We start from the raw sequence: 22,562 nt of genomic DNA, 5'->3' as shown, positions 1-22,562 counted from the left end.
AGATACGAAATAAAACACAGGCATTCTTTGACCACGGTGCAAGAATATTCTTTCATCGTGAGCGGAACACATTGAAAACGCAGACCACGGTGAAGGCACGTACGTCCAGAAAAGCCACGAGATCAGTTATTGGACAAAGGTGGACTGCAGTCATTTACGATACGGTACGAAGAACTTTATTTAAGGATCCGGAGAAGTGCCACCCCTTAGGTCATTTAATAAATTTTTTCACAACATAATGTCAAAGCTTCTCGTCTTAGACAGAAAAGAAAAAAAAAATTGAGAAACACGAACTCAAAAAATCCACTTCGATCCGCAGCCAGTTTCTCTAGCCAGCTGTAGCCAATCGTGAAAAACGTGTGCCGTGAGTTGTGTTAGTTGTGTTGTGGTGGTTTCGGAACGCGTTCCTGTCATTCTTGTGAAACGAATAGCAAAGGTTAATAGAGTTGCTCGTGACCCATAAACCACCAGGAATATGGAAGTTGCAACAAGCACCAGTGATGTTACTACTCCAGGGGAAATATCGAACCTCAAAAGCGCATTTGTTGTGATCGGTGGCGGCATTGCGGGCGTGTCGTGCGCTGAGCAGGTGAGTGAGTGCTCCTAAAGATTTATACACGGGCTGACACATCGCACTAAGCACTTTTTCCTATTCATTTCTCTATCACCATTTTCTAGCTCGCCGTTCATTCCCCAATGGAGTCGATTCTACTCATAACGGCATCGCCTATTGTAAAAGCCGCAACGAACGTTGTAAAGGTAAGTTTTGTCAAAAGTTTTTGCATCTGGGGACATATTTACAGCGTGATGGTCGGACTACTGGGCAACTGACTGCCATAGGCGTGCGCAGGGTTCCCCTTCAGGGTGGGGAGGGGGCGAAGGTTCATTGCGGTGCCCCCCTCCCTATTAAGTCAATGTATGGGGCAGACCTTGCGCCCCCCTCTTCTTAGGTGACTAGGGGGGGGGAGGCAGCCCCCCCTCCTTGTGCGCACGTGTATGCTGACCATAGGTCGGAAAAAGAAAAGTGGAGCTCACTCACTCACCAACATTTTCCTTAACCGGACTCACTCAGACTCGCCAGAATATTACTCACCCGGACTCGCTCAGACTCACGGCTCGCCCTGAGCCTGAGTGAGTAGACTCCTGAGTCCGTTAGCATAAAATTAGCTTTTTCAGTCATGGTGCCAATGCTCTTTGACGCCAATATATCCCATAATCGGTGCTCTACAATACTCCTTTTGATCTTGTATCTTCAAATACGAGTTGTCAGTGGTTTAATCCAGTAAGGACATTTTTATGAAATACGCGACTGACACGAGATATTTTTCATCTAGAACTTCCTGTGAAAGAGCTTGCGGGGGGAGGTCTTGGCACCCCCCAGCCCCAACTCAATCCTCTGATCAATAAATATTGAGGTGGCACATGAACGCTAGTGCGTTGAGATATGTGTGAATAGACTTGAGTGTAAACGTAAGCAGATATAAGGCTGATAGTAATGCTGAAGATGAGTAGATAGGACCATAGGTCGGCAATAAAAGGTGGAGCTCACTCAGACTCACTCAAAAAATATATTTTGCGCTTAAGGCTCGCTCGGACTCAAACTCACCAATATTTTCTTCAACCGAAACTCACTCGGACCCAGACTGACAAAAATTTTCCTCAGCTGGACTCACTCGGACTCAAACTCACCAAAATATTACTCAACCTGACTCACTGAGACTCTGACTCATATCCCCATCTGAGTCCTGAGTGAGTCGACTCATGAGTGAGTTTGCAGACCTGTGATGCTGACTACAGAAAGCGCTTTATTCGGAGTGCATGTGAGCACCCTTCAGTTGCAGAGCGAGAACCTGTATGATACTGTTCCTACTTCTAGCTTCGCAGAGTCATGGAGAGTTTTGACATTGAAGAGCGTTCCATGAGCTACCTGGAGCAGCAGTACAGCAACATCAGTGTGCTGCAAGATGTGCTCATCTCTCTGGATGCTAGTTCACGGGCAAGTGTTGCACGGCACCTTCGTTACTGCACACCATATCATCGTTGTTGCTCATTTTTCAGAACATCGATCGGTGGAATCTTTCACCACAAAAAGTCACTATAGTATTGTTGCTCCAGAACTTCTCATTTATGCTTTAAAAAAAATAAGTCCACGCAGAATCTCCTTTGGGAGTTGTCGAAGTGATGCATAAGCACAGAGTTTTTATGTAGTTTGCAGCTTTCCCTAGATCGTTGTTTTCGGGTGGCGTTGCCATAGCGTCTTTTATCTTCCTTCCAGCATTCGTCAGCGTCTGGAACCACCAGAGTTCTTCAATCAGGTGCATCCAACGACAACATAAACGCATCTTGGTGTCAAATTCTTGCAAAATAGGAATAATCCTGATGTGTACAATCCTCCATGTCAACTTTTACATCTTGTGCTTGAGAGTGCTTGTATCCCTCCAACACAAAATACGGTTCAGACAATGCCTTCAGCTATATTGGCATTCTTGAAGTGCACCAACAGTAATACACCACACTATTTGTTTATGTTATTGAGACTTCATTTGTTATGGAGAAGACCCATGATTGACAGACACGCTGAGCCGAATCGCTCGAGTAGGTCTGTCTTCCCAGGATCAGCAGCAGCTCAAGTGTGTAGTGTTGTCGACAATTTTGACCCTGTGCCGGAGTGGTTTGCACTTCTGGACACTTGTGTTTGTTTACTGGGCTTTTAAGGGCTCCTTTGACTGTTTAGATGTGTGTTTTGTGCATGTGAGTGTAATTCTAATGTGATGAATTCTTTTGGGAACAGTTGACAAGTGTTATTGGCAATATTTTCGTGCATTAAAGAAAAAAAGATGTATGTGCACCCAATGGCTAAGGCACTTGCCTTCCGTATGTGGGGGCCCTGTTCAAACTTTGCACCGGCAAAGAAAATTTATATTTTGCTTTACACATTTACTTTTTTATGGCGATGGTCGTCTTACGTGACAAAGGGACAGACGGACGGACAGTTTTCTCGTTGAGTCGGCATATAAATGATTAGATATTCAAAAATTTAGTTTTGCCTTGTTCTTCGCCGGCTTTTCTTACTTGGATACGTTACGTGGCAACTTATAAAAATGTCGTTACGTCATGTTATGATACCATTTGCTTCGAATACCAAATTTCTGGTAAACAGGGGTGTATATTTTGCAGAATGCCTTCCTCAAGAGTGGTCGTGTGATCAGTTACGGGATGATCTGCCTTTGCATTGGCGCAAGACCTCAGGTAAAGTGGTTTAAGAAGCTTCCTTGGAAGCAGCTCTTCATGCTCAATGTATGACTTTGCTTTGTACACTTTCAGTTAATTTCCAATGACAACCCACTGGTATTGGGCATTCGGGACACAGAGACTGTCCAGGTAATGCCACATTTATGCTTTCAGGATTACTTTCTCCAGCCTAGAGCTTAACATGACAAACAAAATTTTTCTTGTCTCTTTGCAGATGCTGCAGAATCGACTTGGTAGTGCCAGGCTCGTGGCTGTCATTGGTAATGGCGGAATTGCCACTGAATTGGTGTAAGCGCTGATGCTTATAATCATACTCATAAGTTCGGCTTTGTGCTTGTAGTGAAATGGCAGAAATAGTTGCTGGCTTTTCATGCCTATCTGGCAAGCTGTTCATAATGTCTGGCAAGCTGCACAGTTCATTATCATAGTTCCTAGATCTCAAACAAATGGCCTGTATGACCCTCTTCAGGTCATCTGCCTGATGTCAAGTGTTTACAAAGCATTCATCAAACAGTCCTTCTTTACCTCAGTACAATTTGAAAGGAAGAATATTTGGATAAATTTGGTTTAAAAATCTAGGTTTGTGAACCCAGTTGAGTTTTGGTATGAGAAGATCACCAGGGTTGCCACTGACTTTCGAGTAAATGTCGCCAAACGAAGAGCCAAAAGTCGCCAAAAGTCGCCATTTTTTTACAAATGTCGCCAAAGAAGTCGCCATTCTAGATATGTGCGTCATACCTAGTAATAAAAGTTTCCACTCACGTATAGCCCCGTAGAATACAGTACCATCCAAGACCCTGAAATTATGATGGCGTTTCTCAATGCCAGTCGTTTCGCCCGCTTCACCATGGGAGTGCATGGTGCTGCTTCGCCGACTAGCCGCAAGATGTGCGTGGTGGTGCAAGGGTGAATGAATGAAACGCTCATGATATCCTTCCATCCCTGTCCGCTTGTTTCAAAGGTAAAAGTGTGGTAAACCTTGGGCGAAAACCATGAAAGCGTTGTTTGTAGACAGCTTTACGTACCCTTATATGAATCAAAAGTATTAAAAGGTTTATTGAAGGTAACACGACAGAATTCTTACAGGAACCGATCATTATAGTGTATTACACCTTTTCATTGTGAACTAATATGATACCGGACGCCACTGACCCTTTCTTAAAGTCAGCTATATCTACACCCGTCAATCTGGTGCGTTATTATGATCGGGTAGACAATGCAAAACGTTACATAGCAATTGTTTTCATTGCACACGCTCATCGAGAACAGTGGAAAATGCCTCAATAAATATTTTTTTATTGCACGAATAGCCGCGTATCCGCCTCTTCGCTATTCCAAAACAGTCTTTACGAGCTGAATTGGGGGTACTGCAACAGTGAATAAGTCACCAAGCTATTCAAAACAGCTGGAGCTTTGGCGGAACAAATGGTCGGAACAGGCGGCCAACCCGTCGTCTAGCCCCTTCAGAAGCGAAACTTGAGAGAAGCTTAAAGCACCTAAAGCCATAAACTTATAGTCAAACACTGCCCCCTCGCGGTTTGCAAGGCAGTCCGCTGACTTACATTTTGCTAGAATGTCGCTGGGGGACTTTCCAGTACCTCCTACATCTAGATGAATTGAGGAGATACACACGAGTTACATGACGGACATACCGAATGACGCGTAATATGCACATACTACTCGTGGGTCTAAACCCAAGAAAAATACAAAGAATGTTGCCGCTCAATCGTTGGGAAGACAGCGAGCTTAGGTTGCATAACTCAGTGGAGACATAAGCCGAAAATCGCCAAAAATTCGCCATGTCGCCATTTATAATTTTAGGTCGCCACAGGCCTCTCAAATTCGCCAATTTGGCGAAAAGTAGCCACCATTGGCAACCCTGAAGATCACACCTCATGACGGAAAAAGACAAAGGAACACTGTAGTTGGTGTGTTTCAGATGAAGTGATTTTATGAGCTCCTATATGCGTCAGCTATCAAGTGAACCATTTTCAAATAAAGGTCCTACAGAAATTTATGAATTAGTGATTTGGTTGAGCAGCTCACAAAGGCTGTTTTAGAGTGCATTTGTTTATGTGGCTTTGAATGTTTTCATGTCCATATATGTGCAGATGAACCTGTCATTTACCTGCTTTATTAGTGCACAATTTGGTTCATGTCATTTTTTTTAATTGCTTCAAATCACTCGAAGGCTGCTGACTTTCTTTGTCCTTACCCCTGCTCGTTAAGGATTCCTCTTGCTCCATCTGGTGCCATCTGTTATCCCTTCATTTTGCATGTGAAGGGAAGACAATGTGTTCGCACTTTTTCTGCATGCAGACATGAAATACGTGGCTGCCAAGTCCTTTGGGCTGTGCGCGAAAACAGCATTGGTGCTACCTTCTTTGACCCTGGAGCTGCACAGTTCTTTCTGCCACATTTGAGTTCTGAAGGCACTCAGAGCTCAGCGAAAGCAGAGCAGGACACCACCGCAAGTGGTGGAGACTCCGAGTGCTACAGCCATGGTTTGTACCCAAGAAATGCAAACCCACATCGAGAAGTACTGTTGGCACGACAATAACCTTTCCTTGTCCCATCATAGTGCTATTCATCCCCCCTAGTGATGTCTAAACAAAAGCTCAGCCTTTTTTTGAAGAACCCGCATTACTTGATTGCACTTTTGGAAAGGGTTGTACGTACTGCTTTGTGGATCTATAAATCTTTGCCGAGATGCATATCTTTATACATTGGTAGCGTCTTTCAGCTTTCTAATTGTGATCCTTGTATTAGGTAGAGGTGCAAGTCATAAGCGTGGAGGTTGTAGAGAGCAGGTTGTGAGCACTATCAATCTATCTGATTTGCAAACTGTGTAGATTCTGAACAGTTAGACTACAAATGTTAGTACCACTAGAGACAAGAAAGGCCTTTTACTGGTTCTCCCTTTTTTTTTGTCGCAGAGTAAATTGGTTATTTTTAAAATGTGCTAAGCGAGACCTCTCTTTTGCAGAATGTGCATTATACAGCAATATAACAAATATTGTAATCTTTCTCAAAAGCTTTCTGGTGTTGTGGACTTGAAATGACCTGTTGTAAGTATAGTGAATTGGAGGGCTAGTTGGTATGGCATTGATACTGAAATAAAACTGCGCAGGGGACAGAACACTAGTAGAAGTAGACAGTACGAGCACAGTCCATCATTGAGTTTTATTTCAGTTTCACTGTTGTAAGCAAGCTCGCTAGAGTACAGTTCCTTTGTGACAAGCTGCAATGCAGGAAATGTGCTAAGGATGTCCGTCCCGTTTTGTGCAGTGAACCAGGACCCTTTGCCTCCAGGAAGTGCTTTGGGGCCAGACTGGGCGAAAGGTCGTAGTTTGGAAGGTGGAAGTCAGGTTAGATATGAAAAGTTTCACAAGTCATGTTCTTTATGACATTTATGCACCATGCACCAGGGCTGGCATGAGCAGCACTGCTATTGTAGTGTATGTAAGACAGTGTACTTTGCTTTCTTTAATTTTTGCAAATGCAGTGTGATTATTCCATCTTTTTTTACGAGTAGTGTAGTGTGATTCTGCCAGTGAAAGATGTCTCTCACTTTTCAGAGTTTGGGAAGGGTGATCTCTGACATTGCTCACACATAGTCCATGACACGGTGCTTGTCCATCACTGAATATCGCTATTTGTAAAACCGATCGGACCGAGCGTGACACATAAAATGGCTCATACTTCTTGAATTTTTGTGGAGAACTGACACAACTGAACTTGTCACCAAAAGTTAAGAAGTAAGAATGCTCAAAACTGCACAGATGTGCCTGAGCTCAAGTTCACCGTGTGATTGAGCAATCCACAATCAAAATTTCTTAATATTACACGTATCAAAATTTATTATCCGAATGTCTCTTACATGTGTCTCACTAGTACTCAATTAAGAGTTGTGATTGCAAGACTTCCACTGTGACGTTATTTTGTACCAGTTGTTATATGTGAATATCATGGGCATGGCTGTCACATTTTGTGCATGCTAGTGCATGCCCAATACTTCTCAATGCAAAGGTTATTCTGGCATGACTTGTCATGAGTGACTACTGATGGCCTCTTGTGGGTACGAAATAAAGTGGGACCAATACGGAAGCATCTACATGTTGTATATACAAGTTGACATTCGTGTTCAATTTAATGCACACCTAACTTCTGACTTTTTTATACCAACTCTTTAAGTGTAATCTTGTCATGAATATCAGTTATTATGAACAGAATGTGGCTTTTCATTCTATTCACATGCACTTGATGTTCAAGTGCATATTAATTTACAGTCTGCCACACTGTCCTAGATATGGTTTCTCTCCAGTGTTATTCACATTGGTGATCACCTGGGAGTCTGCCAATTCATATCAATGCCTCTACATCACGAGCGTTCATATTCCTTTCTTCTGTGTGCCTGGTTGACACTAACCACTTCTACGAAATATGCCTCTTTGCAGAAGAATGTGCACATTGAGTACAGCTGTGAGGTGCGCATGTTGCTGACACCTGCCGAGTTCGAGCAGAAGGGTCTTGTCGACTCCAGCTGTGACTTCAAGTGTGGCTCCAACTGGCCCGTATATGTGCTCCTGACCAATGACAAGTGCTTTGGTGTTGATCTCATCGTGAGCGCAACTGGCGTCACACCTAATGCAGACACCATCAGTGCACCTCAGGTGGGAATTCGATCTTCAGACATACTGGCATGGCCTTCAAAAAAGTGCTCTGATGAACAGTGTATTTTTTGGAACACACCCCACTCCAGACGAGCTATGCAGTAATATAAGGGCTATTGCAGAAACAGTGCTGCTGTTGCTGCTTTAGTGCAAAGGCTCTAGGGCAGTATACTACAATGCTTGGTTGAATGACACGTGGTCGGCTTTACATTACCAGAGGTCCAGCAGCAGCAACTGAACCGATTTCACACTTCTGCCTTGCAGAATGGCTCTTTATGCAGACAGAGCAGCCACTAGGCTTTTTAATTCTCACTGAACTTGCACAGCTGTTTGTATGGAACTTACCAGCGTGTGTAGGCAGAATTCAGCATAATGAGGTAATGCTTAACTTAATGCAAACTTGCTTTTTCACATGCACTACCAAGCTTTTGGCAAGCGAATCGAAAGGTCATTACCTTTAGTTAGGTTATTCTGATTCAGCATGGGCCTTGATATATATTTATACATTCAAACCTCATAACGAAGTTACATCTTACACAAAAATAAGTTCGTTATGTCTGAACATTCGTTATAAAAGTATATTCCTAACACTATCTATTGCAAAACTATTCATAACTTCGTTATATCGAGGTTTGAGTATTTACATTCTTTTTCGTTTAACCAGTACTTGTTTTATTGTGCCAAAATCAAACTAAATGAGTAGTGAGCTGTAGTGCAACATTGTTATATTGACTTTGGAGGAGAGAAAGCTGTACTCGTGAGGCGTCCACCATCATACTTCTCATTCCACCGCAGTTAGACGTGGCCACAGATGGAGGTATCGTGGTGGACCGCCAGATGAGGTCCTCACTGGCAGGTGTGTATGCAGCAGGCGACGTTTGTACGGCAGGCTGGGAGCCTGCGGAGCTCTGGTTCCAGCGGCGCCTATGGACGCAAGCACGACAGATGGGCCACTGGGCAGGCACATGCATGGCAGCCCACTGGTCAGGGAGTCCCGATCCTTTGGCAGATGCCCGTTTTGACCTCTTCTCCCACGTGACACGCTTCTTTGGATATCGAGTGAGAACTAGTACTTCAATTTTGGCGAGTTCTTGTGCATTACAAGGCCCCTAAACCACCTTTTTAAGGTTTCAAGTGAACGCACACATCGAGTTCAGAATGCCGTCCCGAGCCGCAAGCGTGCCACAAATTTCCCAGAAACAATCCCTTCTCCTCTATGGGCCTCAGTGTTGGCCGTGATGTCAACATTTGAGTCTGGTCATGTCATCCACAAAAAGAACCTATTTGCCTGCTTGCAGGTACACGTGCACGCCACTATTCCTCCTCGCATGGCGAGGGAGGAGCACTCGACGAGGAGGAGAGGTGAGCGGGAGCCGCTTTAGGATCATCAAACGCTATAGCTTTGCTATTACGGCGCCAGATTGAAAAATTCTCGCACTTGCGTGTTTGTTGAAGACTCATGCGCAACTGCAACACCACAACTATATTTCGACCTATGGGTGGTTTAGGGGCCCTTTAAGCGTCAATGCTCAACACTGCATTCAAATGGCTTCGGAGACAAAACCTTATGCGTGCAGATTAAGGATAAATTTTATCCCACTCATTGACCAAGAGATTTAGTTTCCCTCGCAGTGTTTAGTTCCTTGTAAGGGATGCAGATACACAATGTTGTTTGTGAAAGCCAAGACCACCGGAATGTGGCGTAGCTATTGTTGCCAGACCATTGGTATCATTTGGACACTGGTAAGATTGTCGAATTCTGTAATCGTCGTACACGTGCCCCTGCACTCCACATAGCTCGTGGTCACTTTGCCCATAGATTATTTTTTGGGAAATTACGTGGTGGGTAGCAGAAGATACAGGCGACCCCATGTTCTTTGTCAATCAGCTAACTTGTCTTAAAACATTCCGAGAATTGCAGCTGTCCTTCCCGCTCTTTTCTGGCAGCATGGACTGAAAGATTTTGTGCATGCAAGCTTCCAGTTGGCCTGAAACCGGTAAGGTCAATGAAGGAGGTTTCAAAACCAAGCTCCCATGTCCTTGTCAGTGTATTGGACATGAGAGGTTGTGTGCACCTTCATGCACAAACTTGTCCTGCAGAGCGTGCAGACCTGTGGATGTGAAAAACCCACATACTTTTTGCCATGGTAATTATTCACTTGTAGAAAAATTTTTTTAGAAGGTTTTGCTGCTAGCTGGTGTGTACCATAGATGAGGTGGATGACAAGGCATCAAGAAACATTGCAGGGGGATGGAAAAATGGCACTGTGAAAACCTTCGGCCCTCTCCAATAGTAGTCCTTGCATGTGACTTGCCGGAATGTGCTGTTTTTTGGCAGCCATATATCATAACCTTCTTAATAGGTCATAGCTGTAGAAGCAGAAACTAACTCTTGTATCACTATTTCGAGTAGTAGTTTCATGCACAGCTGTGATGTATGTTTGTTGGGCCATGTGACCAATTTTGTGGGCTTCATACTCCTATGAACAATTCACCCAGGTCAGCACCCAGGTGTAAAACTAGCTAAATCCTTGCTGAAGCAGTTCAGGCAGTGCATCATGCACTGCTGTAATCTCCAATCCTGTGAACATTATTACATTATTTAGTCAAATCAGTGGCCACACAATGGTCCTACAGGAAGTTTACAACAGCTTGTGCAGTCATCCTGGATATGACCAGCAACATGAGAAAAAAAAAAGCATGTCATGAGTGCTTCTGTTGGAGACCCTGTTGTGTCTTAACTAAGCAAATTAGAATTCTACAGCCCATTCTGTTAAAAAATATTACTTGTTAGGGTCATTCTTATTAATGCTTGTGCATTTGCAGCCAGTTTCTTGGCCATTGTCATGATGCAGCACTTGCTACACACTTTCATTTCTCCTTACTGTGAACGGTAATGCACGCCACAAGTGCAGTGATAGTCACTAAAGCATAAAAAAAGCACGACTAAGGCAGACATGTTGTCCATGGTGGGCATTTATTCACAGCAGCATTGCAGTTAGCTCGATCTGTCAGTTGGTTCAGAGAGATGGTCTTGCAGGTGGTCCTTCTGGGTGTCTTCAATGGCCAAGGCTTAGCGGGCTGCAGTGCCCTTGTGCGCGTGAACCCAGGCCAGGAGTACATCAAGCTGCTTCTCTATGACGGGAGGCTGAAGGGCGCCGTGCTGATTGGAGACACAGACCTGGAGGAAACTTGTGAGAACCTCCTGCTTGATCAACTCGACCTGGGCCCACTTGCTAATCACCTGCTTGACCCCGAAGTGGACATTGAAGACTTCTTCGACTAACCTCTTGTCAAGGACTGGAAAATGTTCATTTTTCACTCACAGAAATTGTCTTCACAAAGGGCCACTTCTTCGCACAACGCCAAAAACGGTTCCGCAGTTGGAGCGTAGTCTTTGGCTGGAAAAACACGACGAGCAAAGGATTGTGCCTTCAGAAAACCACTCAATGATACCACACGTGGCCAGCTGAAGAGCCTACTACTGTTGCGCGCAGTGCTACACTGCTTTCCATCACAGGTTTTTCGCTCGAGCGGCCGGTGATAGGGACCCTGATGAACCTGGTGTGAGCTTGAGCATGGCCGCTAAAATATAGTATGAAAGTGCCAGTGCGGGCAGAGGTGGCACTCTTGCCTGCCGACCGTCAAAACACTTGCAAAAGGGACTAAAGTTCACAATGACAAGCCACACATTTTCCCTGCAGCGCAGCTGAAGGGAAGCTGCTGCTGAACACATGTGCCACGAGACTTTGATTAATAAAATTGAACCCCGTCACGCGTGAACAGGATGGGAAGTTAAAGCTAGTGTTTTTGATCAGGCACGGCATTGAGTGTTATCCCCAATTGCCAAGCCAAAGAATATTAATGTGCCCAAAAAGCTTCAGCGAAAATGCAGGTGCACGTATTATTCCAGTCAAAGAGGAGCCAGCCACTTTAACGGTACGTCCAGCGGCAACCTTCCCTCTCCAGCTGCACTGCAGTAAGCTCTACACCAAAACATAGATGGATGGACGTCCATAGCTTGCACAATTGCAAGAGTCCACATGGGAGGTGTGTGCCTCGGATAAGTGGGCACTGCTGAAGGGAGCTGGAGCACAAAATGGGAGGTGTCTCAAACACCTTCGGCCGTTGGAAGTGCCCGCCGCCTAAAGGTGCTTGGCGACCTGCCTCGGACAAGATGTGAGGGACGGGAACATTGGGAGGACGACTGTTGATCCGCAGCCTTGCCTTCTTGCACGGACCCTGCAGAGGCGGGGCACCAGGGAGTGGAGCCGCCAGTCCAGGTGGGGGACGGGAGCTAAGCTCGTCGACGGTTTGGCACTTAGGGAGCGCACAGACTGCAGTCCCCTTAGGCGTCCGTCTCGCCACGGAGCCGCAGCCGTGCGAAGTCTTCGAAGATGATGTCATCATCATCTAGGCTGGCCGCAGCGTCCCTACGCAACAGAACGAGAAACTTAGATGAGCATCATTGGCAAGGCCAACTTCACAACGGTGAGTTTAACATCTGGGATTTTCTGAATTCTGCTAGCAGCCTGTGCCACAGAGCACGATAGCATTGGCGAATGGGTTTGAAAAAACGCAGGGTGGTGAAAGTTTCATCACAAGTGAAGTTCGTATTGACCTGAACGAAGTGCAAAACTACAAAGGAAACGCGCAGCTTTCTCAAAAAAGAACCTTCGCAGTGAAGAAAGATACTGCGTTACGAAGAAAATAGCAAATTGTTACATTATGTGCTATCGGAAATTCTATTTAAAATTCTATTTAAAAATATGCTTTGTGCTTTCCACTTGCTCAGCAACCTGCAAAATAAAGTTGCACAGCTATTTTGTGACGCAGTGCTGCTCAATGTGGCAAGCATACTGACCACCTTACTTTCTTCCCTTTCGCCATGAGCGGCACAATCAAAGCTGTCTCCTGCAAAGGTGCTTCTCCTCATTACACCTATGAGCTCCTTCCTGCTTTGTCAACAAAGTAAGCAGTTAATATTTTTTTTTCACTCAATTAACAAGAGCACCAGCATGCATGGCTAAGATATGGTGGCTACGATAGCTTCGGGAGGTACCTTCGTTTAGGTAAAAACTGGGGATACTTAACCCCTTAACTGCTTTGGACGAGCAGAGCTCGTCCTGCCCAAACTGTCCCCAAACTGCTTTGGACGAGCAGAGCTCGTCCTAGCGGAATAGGTACTCCCCTCTAGCGTTCAGGGCAAGAGGCGCTCTTCTACAGCTTAGATTGCGTGTAATCCACCAGATGGCAGCATATACTTGGCAATTTATTTTTCTTCTGCGGAAAGAGGGCGGTTTTTGTATGAAAAGATGGCTTGCGGTGGCGGGCACCTATGCATAACTGGCTCGTCAACACGAAAATAGGCTTTTCGTTTTCGTCATCTTCTTCGAGTGATGATCATTCGGAGACAGATGTTTATCTTGTGTCCGGAAGTGAAGACAGCGAAGGCGGTGAATTGAGCATCTCCTCCGGTGATTATGAAAACAGCTCGGAAGCGAAAATCGCGAGTGCTTGCCAGTGGATCCTGCTTGATGCGGGCAATCCTCCTGTGAAGCCTCCTCGCTTTCCATTCTTGGTCATTCCAGGCAAGACTTTCAACTTGTCATTGCCAGATGACCTTATGGAATATATTCAACAGTTTCTTCAAATGTGCTTCGTTTGCTCTCGGAAGCGAGGAGAAAACGGGAAAAAATTGACAAAGGAAACTCGCTTTTGGTGCAGGAGCTGCAACAGGCCCCCTTGCGTTATTCCGTGTTTTGATTTGACTAAGTATGTGGTACAAATATTTTTTTAACATCGACTAGCTATTTTTTAGTACAATCAGATTTGAAATCAGCAATAAAAAAAATAGGCACTTTTGGTTGGGAAATTTTCAAAAAAGCACTTAAGGGGTTAAATATGTCTTTACAGAACTTTTTACATGTTCGATTTAGATCACTGCTCTGAGTAACCAGCTGAGCAGGACTATTTTGTTCTAGCGTACTATGCCGTAAGAGAAAACAAACGCACGTGTCCAGCTCAATCAGATTGGTGTCCAATGGTACGGGGCCTGGAGCCTTGGGTTCACTGACAGCTCGAACTGGTGTTGTTTCTTCGGGTTTCGGATGCATCAAGATGAAAGGCAGCTCGGCTACCAGGTCCCTGGGGCAGAGAATGAAAAGTTTGCTTCATTAAGTTGCACTTGCATCCTGCGCACACTGTTTTGTTCCGTGCAAAATACCACAAAATTTGATGTTACGGTATATTGAGAGAGGCTGAAAGTTACTTTGGTTTGCCCTGACAACCCCATAAAATCGGCATACTAGACTTCTGTCTAATGTGGACCTCTCTAACATTCACCAAAACTCTATAAGCAATATAAACAGTAACAGCGTAAGCACTCACCCTCCAAGTGGTCCCAGGCAGAGCTTCACTTTGACCTTGTACTGCACGATGATGCCAAGGTTCTCCTTCTGTGCTGGATCCGTGATTCTGCAAACAATATTCACCACAGCCAGTTTGGATTGTGCTATAAACACGTGGTGCAAAACTGGAATCTGTTCATGTTTCAGGTGTTAGCTACAACATGAAACCAACAAGGAAAGCAAAGGGTAAATTAATTGTTCACATCTCGTAGCTGTAGCTAGCCAAGAAATGAAAGCCTCTTGGATTCCTTTTATTCCCGCATATCTCACATGTGTGAGGACGACAGGTGTTCAAACTGGCACTATTCTGGAAATTTTAAAACTCGCATGCACTTAGGCACAATCTTGGAACACAACACTGTTCACTGCAGGCCATTTCTGCAGAATTCTGCAAAAGATGCTCTGGCTGTTCTATATTTCCACAAACAAAAGTAAGCTCACATAGTGGATGAAGCAAGGTTGGTGTCTTCGTGCTTCAGCTGCCCATCCAGCGCCAAACCCCGCTTGTCCTTGTTGTTAGCGAGCAGGGGCCGCAGGTAGTACACCTTGGAAAGTGTGAAGCCTGGACCTACCGGACACCCTTCCCTGGAAAATGACAGGATTTCCTTTAGCCGGATTGAATATTTTGCTACTTACAACTGCTTACATACTATTCCACTAGAAAAGGAGAATTAGAAACAGCAAGCCACAAGAATGGTGTCCTCAAGGAGAAACAAATATCTATAGAAAGCCAGTGACACATCTATGTAACATCTTTTCATAAAATTATAAAGAAGCCATTGAAGACGATTGTCAAAGTAGGTAAGGTTCTCACTGTTCAGCTATCTCAGCCATCTCTCATCATTTTGAAGGTTCTAATCGTTTAGCTACTGCAGCTTTATTTGCTGCATCACAGCTCCATCGTCATGTGGCAACTATATGGAGCCATCTTGGTAGTTTCTGCAAAACATGGCACTGATGTGCGTGTGTGCATCTGCCATGGTGCGAGTGCAATCACTGACACAACCATTCCCTTGGCACCGTGCCCTACACACAGCACACGTTCCAGATTCCCTTCTCTCTTCACTCCCAACCACCTCAGCACCAACACCTTCCAAACTTTGAAAAGAGAGCTTTGCTTTCGGTGGAACTTATGGGCACAGCAGTTTTGTAACTGCTCTGTGGCAGGCACTTTCAGATAGCACTAAAACACGCTGCAGTAAGACAGACCAGCGCAAGAACAAATGGGGATGGTGAGGAAATGACATGACACATGCATTGTTGATTCCACGTTCAAGAACAAAGAAAATGCTCACTCCGAGTCAATTTCAGCCACTGTGCACTTGTACTGTGCTGTTGAAAAGAGGCAGATGTCCGCAAACTGGCGCACTGCAGCAGAAAGAAGAGCAACCTGTGGCCTTTCAAGCTGTTCTACCAACATGCATGACCTTTGCAAGGGTATGAAAAAAGGATGCTCGTACACTCTATTCTACATGCACAGTGGCTCCCATGCAAGATAAGAGGTTCATCTTTCAAGCATTCACATTGATGCCACCTTTGTCTACAGCTAATGCTGGCAGAGCACTGTCACTTGAAATCTACTTTTATGGCCTTTACCTGAAATGCAGATATCTGACTCGAAGCGATAAAGTCCACACCTTCAATTCATGTAAGGCCAACTGCGCTTACAGACAATGATGATGTGTGCACTGAGGATAACATCTTGATAGAACATTATGAGCATTGTGGACAAATGACTATTGTTCTTGATGGAGCTTGGCATGTTATGAACTTGAGTTCTAAAGGGGGGCCATAAAGCCTGGGCTCTGTTCTGAAAAAGCTGAGCAGGCACTTTTATACTGGCAGTATGAAGTGTGCAGCAATCTCCCCATCCTTTCATCTCGGATGCTCTACTAGATGGAGCTGTATGCACCATCACATTTACATAGCCTGCGTACATTTAAAGGAGTCATGAACCACTTTTCCAAGTAATGATCTAATGACCTTAGTATCGGAGTTTACTGCCTCCCGAATAGATTGCCGCAAAAATTTCTCGAATCCGTCAAGAATCAGCGGAGTTACGGGGGTTTGGCGCACGCTCTCAGCGCTTTCTCTCTTTTCTCGTGCCGACGAGCGCACTGGAAGCTAGACAGGGAAGGATGTCACGGGGAAAAGAAGTTACGTCAGCGCGTGTCATGAAACGCGATCGCTCTCCCGCTGTGATTCGCATGCGCGAGTGCGGCTACCGTGTAAACTTAGCAGACTGAGGAGTGCGGCGCGGGCAAGTGGCAGCACCCCGTGGCAAGAAGCACGTCTCATCCGGCTATCCGCCAATAAGCATGCTATGCCTCCGTGATGTCAACGTGCAGACGCCCCGCCCATATTCCAGCACAGAAGCCGCAGATAGCACGCATTGTGGAACTGTCTGCTGAGGAATGAATGTGAAACGCACCAGAGACCTTGACCTTCTTCACAGTGCGGTTGGAGTTGTTTGCAATGTGGACATTGACAGCAATGTCCTCCCCATGATGGTAGAGCTCCTTGTCGAGGGAGGCCTCCAGGTGCAGCTTGTTAGGCGACATGACAAACTCCTTGCTCACCTCCAGGCTGGGTTGCTCTCCTTGCCGGCTGGGTGCATACATAATCTTGCGGATGGCCAGGCGCACAGAGTTCCTGCACAAAGACACATTCGAATTTAGAACAAAAGTAAATTCAAAGCTAGAGCAGTGTTTCCCTCACGAAAACAACATAAGCTGCATTGCCCCATAGATACCATCGATGTTCGGTTCACCTATACAGCATTAGAAAGAAACATGAACATCTTTCAGCTGTCTAATAATAACAACAACAAATATAATAATAATAATAATAGTAATAATAATAATAATAATAATAATAATAATAATAATAATAATAATAATATCATCATTATATAATAATTTGTGAAATTTTACATGCCATAACCATGATATGATTATGAGGCACCCCGTAGTGGAGGACTCTGGAAATTTCGACCATGTGGTGCTCTTTAACATAGACTTTCGCTGCCATCAAAATTCGACCACCGTGGCCAGGATAGAACCTACGACTTTTGGGATTCATCTGACTGGTCTTAAAGGGACGCTAAAGAGCAAAACAATTTTTCTCGCATTAGTAAAGTAGTCTTCCACGATACCAAAAAACACCACGCTTGCTGCGAGAAGACGCTATAATTAAGTGGCTAACGCGCAAAAAGAAAATACAGGTGGCGACGCCGCCTTGTGATTCCCACACCATTGCCGTGACGTCACATATTTTGGGCTACGTAGCCTGGTAGACGTGGCCAGCAGTTGTTCCTTCCGAGAAAGCTTTCCTTCTCTTTCCATGTTGCATGCCTCACCATGTACCACTTCCTTCACACTATCTGTGGTCCAGGGGCGTAGTCAGAAATTTTTTTCGGGGAACCAATATCTATATATGATGTGTAGTGTATATATACCCATCGCAGCAAAATTGAAAAATTTCGGGGGGGGGGGGCATTGTTCCATTAGGGGCTAAGCCTGGTGGACGTGGCCAAGTTGTTCCCCCGAGAAAGCTTTTTTTCTCCCATGTGCATGCTTCACCATGCTACTTCCTTCACACTATCTGTGGTCCTTTGGGGACGACAATCTGTTCAATGCGCTTGTGGGGAAACCCTGGGCGTCTTGCACGAGTAACGTAATGATGTATCCTGGGGACTGCATGAGGAAGCAAGCTTTGCTCACCGCTTGTGAGGCTTGTCTTCGGGGCTGTCTGCAACGTAGCCCTTGAGCTCATAGTCCACTCCGCAGGGCTTTCCGGTGTCCCCTGGAGCGGGCTGAAGGGTTACCGAAGCAGGACAGTGGGGCGGCAGCTCAAAGTAGAACGGGTACGCATTGGGGCCCAGCTTGCGCAGTAGCCGCTCCTGCAGCCGCGTCAATGGTCGTCCTGCATTCTCCGCTAGGAGGTGGGTAGATCTGCTCTGAGGCCAGGTAGAGGTCCTTGCGGAACGTCAGTCCCAGTACATCCAAGTCCTCACGACCATATCGGAAGGCTGCCAGCACGTGTCCAAACACCTTCCGCTCCTTGATGTAGTCCGGGTCAATCAGGACTACACCATCTGAAATGAGAGTGACATTGCGAATATTTTCACGCCAAATTTGGGGACAGTATCAGAGGGCGTGGAATTCCTGTGTCTTCACTGAAACAGTGATCAGCTCAGTACTAGTATGACACGAGCATAATTGGTCATGGCTACTTTTTGAAATTATATTTTTAAAGTGCCTGGCACAATGACTCAAAGTAAAGCATTCCAATTTGATTAGTTCAAAAGTGTCACCAGTGATAAAAATATAATAATTGTTGGAGTTTCGCGTCCCAAAATCTCAGGATGATTATGAGGGATGCCGTAGTGGAGGTCTCTGGAAATTTTGAGCACCTGGGGTTCTTTAAGGTGCACCTACATCTGAGTACCATCGAAATGCGGTCACAGCAGCTGGTATTCAATCCCGCAACCTTCGGGTCAGCAGCCGAGCACCATAACCACTACACCACTGCGGCAGGTAACAGTCAGTGAAATGAAGCATCTAGATATGCAGAACAAGAAAATGCACTGATGTTGCCAGCATGAAAATCTCAACATGACTGTGACCATTGCAATGTGCCAAGAACACAATGCAGTGCGGCAAGAACATTTGCTCACCTATGGGATCAACGCTGGTGATGTGGTCCACGAAGTCCCTCTTCCCCAAGTACATTGTAATCTTGCCATTTGGCGAGCTTTTCTTGAAAACCCTACATGCGAGAAAAATTAACACGCGACAAATAAGCCAGATGGGTACAGGATGCCGGGAAATGTGCACATGTTGTAACGCAAATCGCTGGGCAGCAGACAATAAAGCTTACCAGTAAAAGCACCAACCACTGTGATACTTCACTGCTTTATTTTCTCAATATGTGTTTGTGCAGAATGCATAATGCAAATAATTTTTCCGCTATGCCATTCCAGTTTTGTAGCCATATAGGGCACTTTCACAGCTATAGTCGCTCCATGTGCTAAGCCATAAGCTGAGCAAGATCATTCATGGATTCCTGTAGTCACTGCCAATCTCGGGAAAGGAAGCACCACATAGTACAGCAGCTTCTATAGAAGATATATATATATATATATATATATATGGACAAAACCATTTAAAGCTTAGGAAAACATAGGAGGCATTTTTGAGATACTAGTAAGGGCCGTTATGTTATCCTCTAGGTATTTTTGTTTATAAGCTTGACTTCAAATGAGCAATTTGTTCTGTGTCATGCACATACCGTGTGCCCCCTTGCCTCTTGGCCTCTTCCACAGCGGCAACAAGCGTTACGCTTGCGCACGAAGGCGAGTCGTCCATGCTCATGATGATGGCTGTTGCGAGAAACCTGCAAACAGCACTGTCATGGTGAACTCTGTAAAAAGCAGGAGGACTATAGACACACCCAAGCTCAAACTCATCGTTTGGAAAATGCTTTCTGGCATGTGCTGAAACCAGTTTGAGAGCACGCACAATAAGCGCAAAGCCAATAAAGTGAACCATTTTGTTTTATTACAATAACAGGCACAGTGCAGTGCACTTCCTTGTCTACAAGTACTGCTGCAAGTGCTGACAATCGGACATCAGCTTTTCTTTACAAAACAAAAAAAGCATCTAAATATCCACTTTTAGGCACTTTTATATCCTGTGATATTTTCACCAGTGCTTTGCAAGGTCTCTTGGGAAGTAGATATGGAACTAAATAATGTACAGGGTTCTACATAAGGGGGGGGGGGGGGCAAAGCTACCCCCCCAATGGGTCCATATGAAGGCAGAGAGGGGGGGGGGGGTCAACATTATGTAAGTCTAATTTCATTCCTGTGGCAGCGTGTATTACAGATGCAACTGGCTCTTAATTTAAGCCAACTTGAGTTCTTTAATATGAACGCAAAGCACGGCAAACGAGAGTTGCTGTATTTGGTTCCATTCAAAACGCTTTATGCAGTTGGGAACTGAACCTTCGACGACGCTGCGCTGCGAGAAGTCACGAAACGTCACCCAGTGGCTTGCACTTGGCGACTTCTCACAAAAAGTGATTTTACATGCTGTAAATTACAGCGCACAATACCAACAGCACCACTCTTGCCACGAGCAGACGCTTGGCAAGCCTGAAAAGGCGCAAGATGAAAATACGAGTGGCACCGCCGCCTTGAACTTTCCGCACCAGCATGCTGTGACGTCAGATTTCAACGGCATTTGCTAGTAAAACTGATTATGCTACATTTTGAATGAGTCAGAGGCTTAACAATTAAGGCACGTTCTGGGACTATTTATAGAGCCAACGTGGCCAAATACGAAAATAACATTCCGAAGTCCCTGACATCACACAACTTAGAGGAGTCGGGGGTTTCGACGCGAAATTAAAAAAGGAAACTTTGATCTTCATTTCCACTGCTAATAATTAACCTATGAACGTGAAATTGACGAGAACACCGTTTTAAAAGCATGCTTTATAAATCTACAGTGATTAGGTGTTTCGCTCTAGTGTTCCCCTGAGCGCCTCGCATCCGGGCCGGCTCGTTAAAACACTACGGACGTCAGCAGGCTGACAGATATCGTCAGCATCGTATATCTACAGTGGCTAGTGGCGCAGGCATTACTCCAAAAAGCGGAAACGCCATTTCCGTGCCGATCGGAGCAGCGTGCAACACTAGTCTGGGTTCATTTCGCTGCCGCCGCCGTCTGCGAACCTTCGCATCGTTTCCTGACAGCGGGGAGAGAGGAATGAGCGAATGCGAGCATGCGAGGCAAAGATGTTTCGCTCAAGGTTTATCCCACTGTCCGCAGATCCGCAGAGTTTGCGCTGGATCGCCAGTGTGTAATCTATTTTGAGTACGGGCTGGCGTGTGCGATACGTTCGCGTCGATCTGACAGACAGTCTCTCTCGCAGACCTGCTGCTAGCTGCCAGCCTGTCGAGACCGCGCGGGGCTGTCTTTCAGATAGGCACGGAGTAAACACGACAGCCCGCGCGCCTTGGTCCGCAGAGAAAGTCGATAATCCGATATCGGCAATGACTGCGCAGCTATGGAGAGAGACAAGGCGCCGCGTACGACAGCCGGCAGAAATGGGACGGACTATTTATTTAATTTACTTTTTCTCTTTTTTTCCTTCTCTTTTTTTTTACCCGCTCTTGTCCCGAGAGACAGCAGGAGCGTGATGTGGGCGAGTTGGGATAACGTGCTTAAAGAAAAGGCTGTGGCACGCGTGTTCTTTTTGTCCTTTAATATGCCCTAAGAGAGCTCTCCCCCTGGACTCCATGCGCGCCAAGGAAAAGAAGTATAGAGACGTCGCGCATGCAGAAAAACTGCCCAGCCGGACTCTCCTCTGAAGGACCTGGGGGCGTGCTAAGGGTTCTTTTCCAGCGCGAATATGCAGAATTAAACGCGTGCACCACTACTGAGGTGTGGACGCAGATGAATTGTGCCTGAATCTCGCGCGATCTCGGAGGCCATGGCCATACACGACTACGAAACGATGGAATAGATAAATTTTCATCCATCCGTTTGTGGCACGGAGCTGCAAAGAAAACCCATTGGTATTACGCAGAAAGTTTCCCAGTTGGCTCAAATCAAATCACTTGCATGGTGCGGGTGCAGGCAAGGTGCAAAGGTGCACCCAATTGCATCTACCTAGAAACAATAAATTAGTTTAGACTGATAAACTATTCTATGAAAACTTTAGTGTCGTTAATTCCACTACCATAGGCTCCTTAAGAGGTGAGAAAATCGATGTCAAAAGTATCACTTTTAAATTTCCCGCCGAAATCTCCAAAGCCGACGTCACGGATTTCAAAGTGTTCTTTCGTATTTTTGCTCAACGAAATTTCCTTATATTTGGTGTGTCAAGTCTCCATGGCTTCCTGAGAAGACGATGTACTTCATTTTTACCGATTAGGAACGGCGTGGACCGTAGTAGACGCCGTCAAAATTTATGACGTCACGGCGACTGGTGCGGTCACTTCAGGGTGGCGTCGCCGCCCGCATTTTCTTTTTTTCTCGTTTTCTCGCTTATCAAGCATCTTCTCGCAGCAAGCGTGGTGCTTTTTTTTTTAATATCGTGAAAGAGTAATTTCCTAATACAAGAAAAATCGTTTTTCTGTTGATTGTCCCTTTAATTCTGAGAAATCCTTACAGTAGTTCTCCTTTGTAGCTTCGTGTATGTGATAGGGTGACAATTT

The 22,562-nt window shown here is 45.3% G+C and overlaps 2 protein-coding genes across 2 annotated transcripts in view; one reads left to right on the top strand and one right to left on the bottom strand.

The window, feature by feature from the left end:
* Window positions 1-352: 352 nt before the first annotated feature.
* Window positions 353-11,214, top strand: LOC119387513 (pyridine nucleotide-disulfide oxidoreductase domain-containing protein 1). The gene is made up of 11 exons (XM_037654922.2): window positions 353-589; window positions 679-759; window positions 1,877-1,996; window positions 3,178-3,249; window positions 3,325-3,381; window positions 3,467-3,540; window positions 5,572-5,756; window positions 6,541-6,620; window positions 7,710-7,925; window positions 8,721-8,984; window positions 10,966-11,214. The coding sequence occupies exons 1-11, from the start codon at window positions 476-478 to the stop codon at window positions 11,209-11,211; spliced, it is 1,509 nt and encodes a 502-aa protein (XP_037510850.1). The 5' UTR covers window positions 353-475; the 3' UTR covers window positions 11,212-11,214.
* Window positions 10,895-22,562, bottom strand: part of LOC119387512 (beta-arrestin-1-like) — a 29,651-nt gene continuing 17,983 nt past the window's right edge. Inside the window, 10 exon segments of the mRNA XM_037654921.2 lie at window positions 10,895-12,358; window positions 13,941-14,072; window positions 14,316-14,402; window positions 14,777-14,920; window positions 15,631-15,703; window positions 16,767-16,987; window positions 18,058-18,270; window positions 18,272-18,431; window positions 19,014-19,105; window positions 19,628-19,732. Of these exon segments, the coding sequence (XP_037510849.1) occupies window positions 12,274-12,358; window positions 13,941-14,072; window positions 14,316-14,402; window positions 14,777-14,920; window positions 15,631-15,703; window positions 16,767-16,987; window positions 18,058-18,270; window positions 18,272-18,431; window positions 19,014-19,105; window positions 19,628-19,732 (1,312 nt within the window). The 3' untranslated portion in view covers window positions 10,895-12,273.

The sequence above is a fragment of the Rhipicephalus sanguineus genome, chromosome 3 (assembly GCF_013339695.2).
Source record: "Rhipicephalus sanguineus isolate Rsan-2018 chromosome 3, BIME_Rsan_1.4, whole genome shotgun sequence".
Taxonomy (NCBI): Eukaryota; Metazoa; Arthropoda; class Arachnida; order Ixodida; family Ixodidae; genus Rhipicephalus; species Rhipicephalus sanguineus.
The sequence above is the reverse complement of the archived record's forward strand: the minus strand, read 5'-3'. Positions and strand labels throughout refer to the sequence as shown.

Bases quoted from the DNA above. Each gene is read 5' to 3' on its own strand.
- LOC119387513 (XM_037654922.2), top strand. From the start codon at position 476: ATGGAAGTTGCAACAAGCACCAGTGATGTTACTACTCCAGGGGAAATA. The intron at 760-1,876 runs GTAAGTTTTGTC...TCCTACTTCTAG, and splicing joins CCGCAACGAACGTTGTAAAG to CTTCGCAGAGTCATGGAGAG. The intron at 5,757-6,540 runs GTTTGTACCCAA...CGTTTTGTGCAG, and splicing joins CTCCGAGTGCTACAGCCATG to TGAACCAGGACCCTTTGCCT.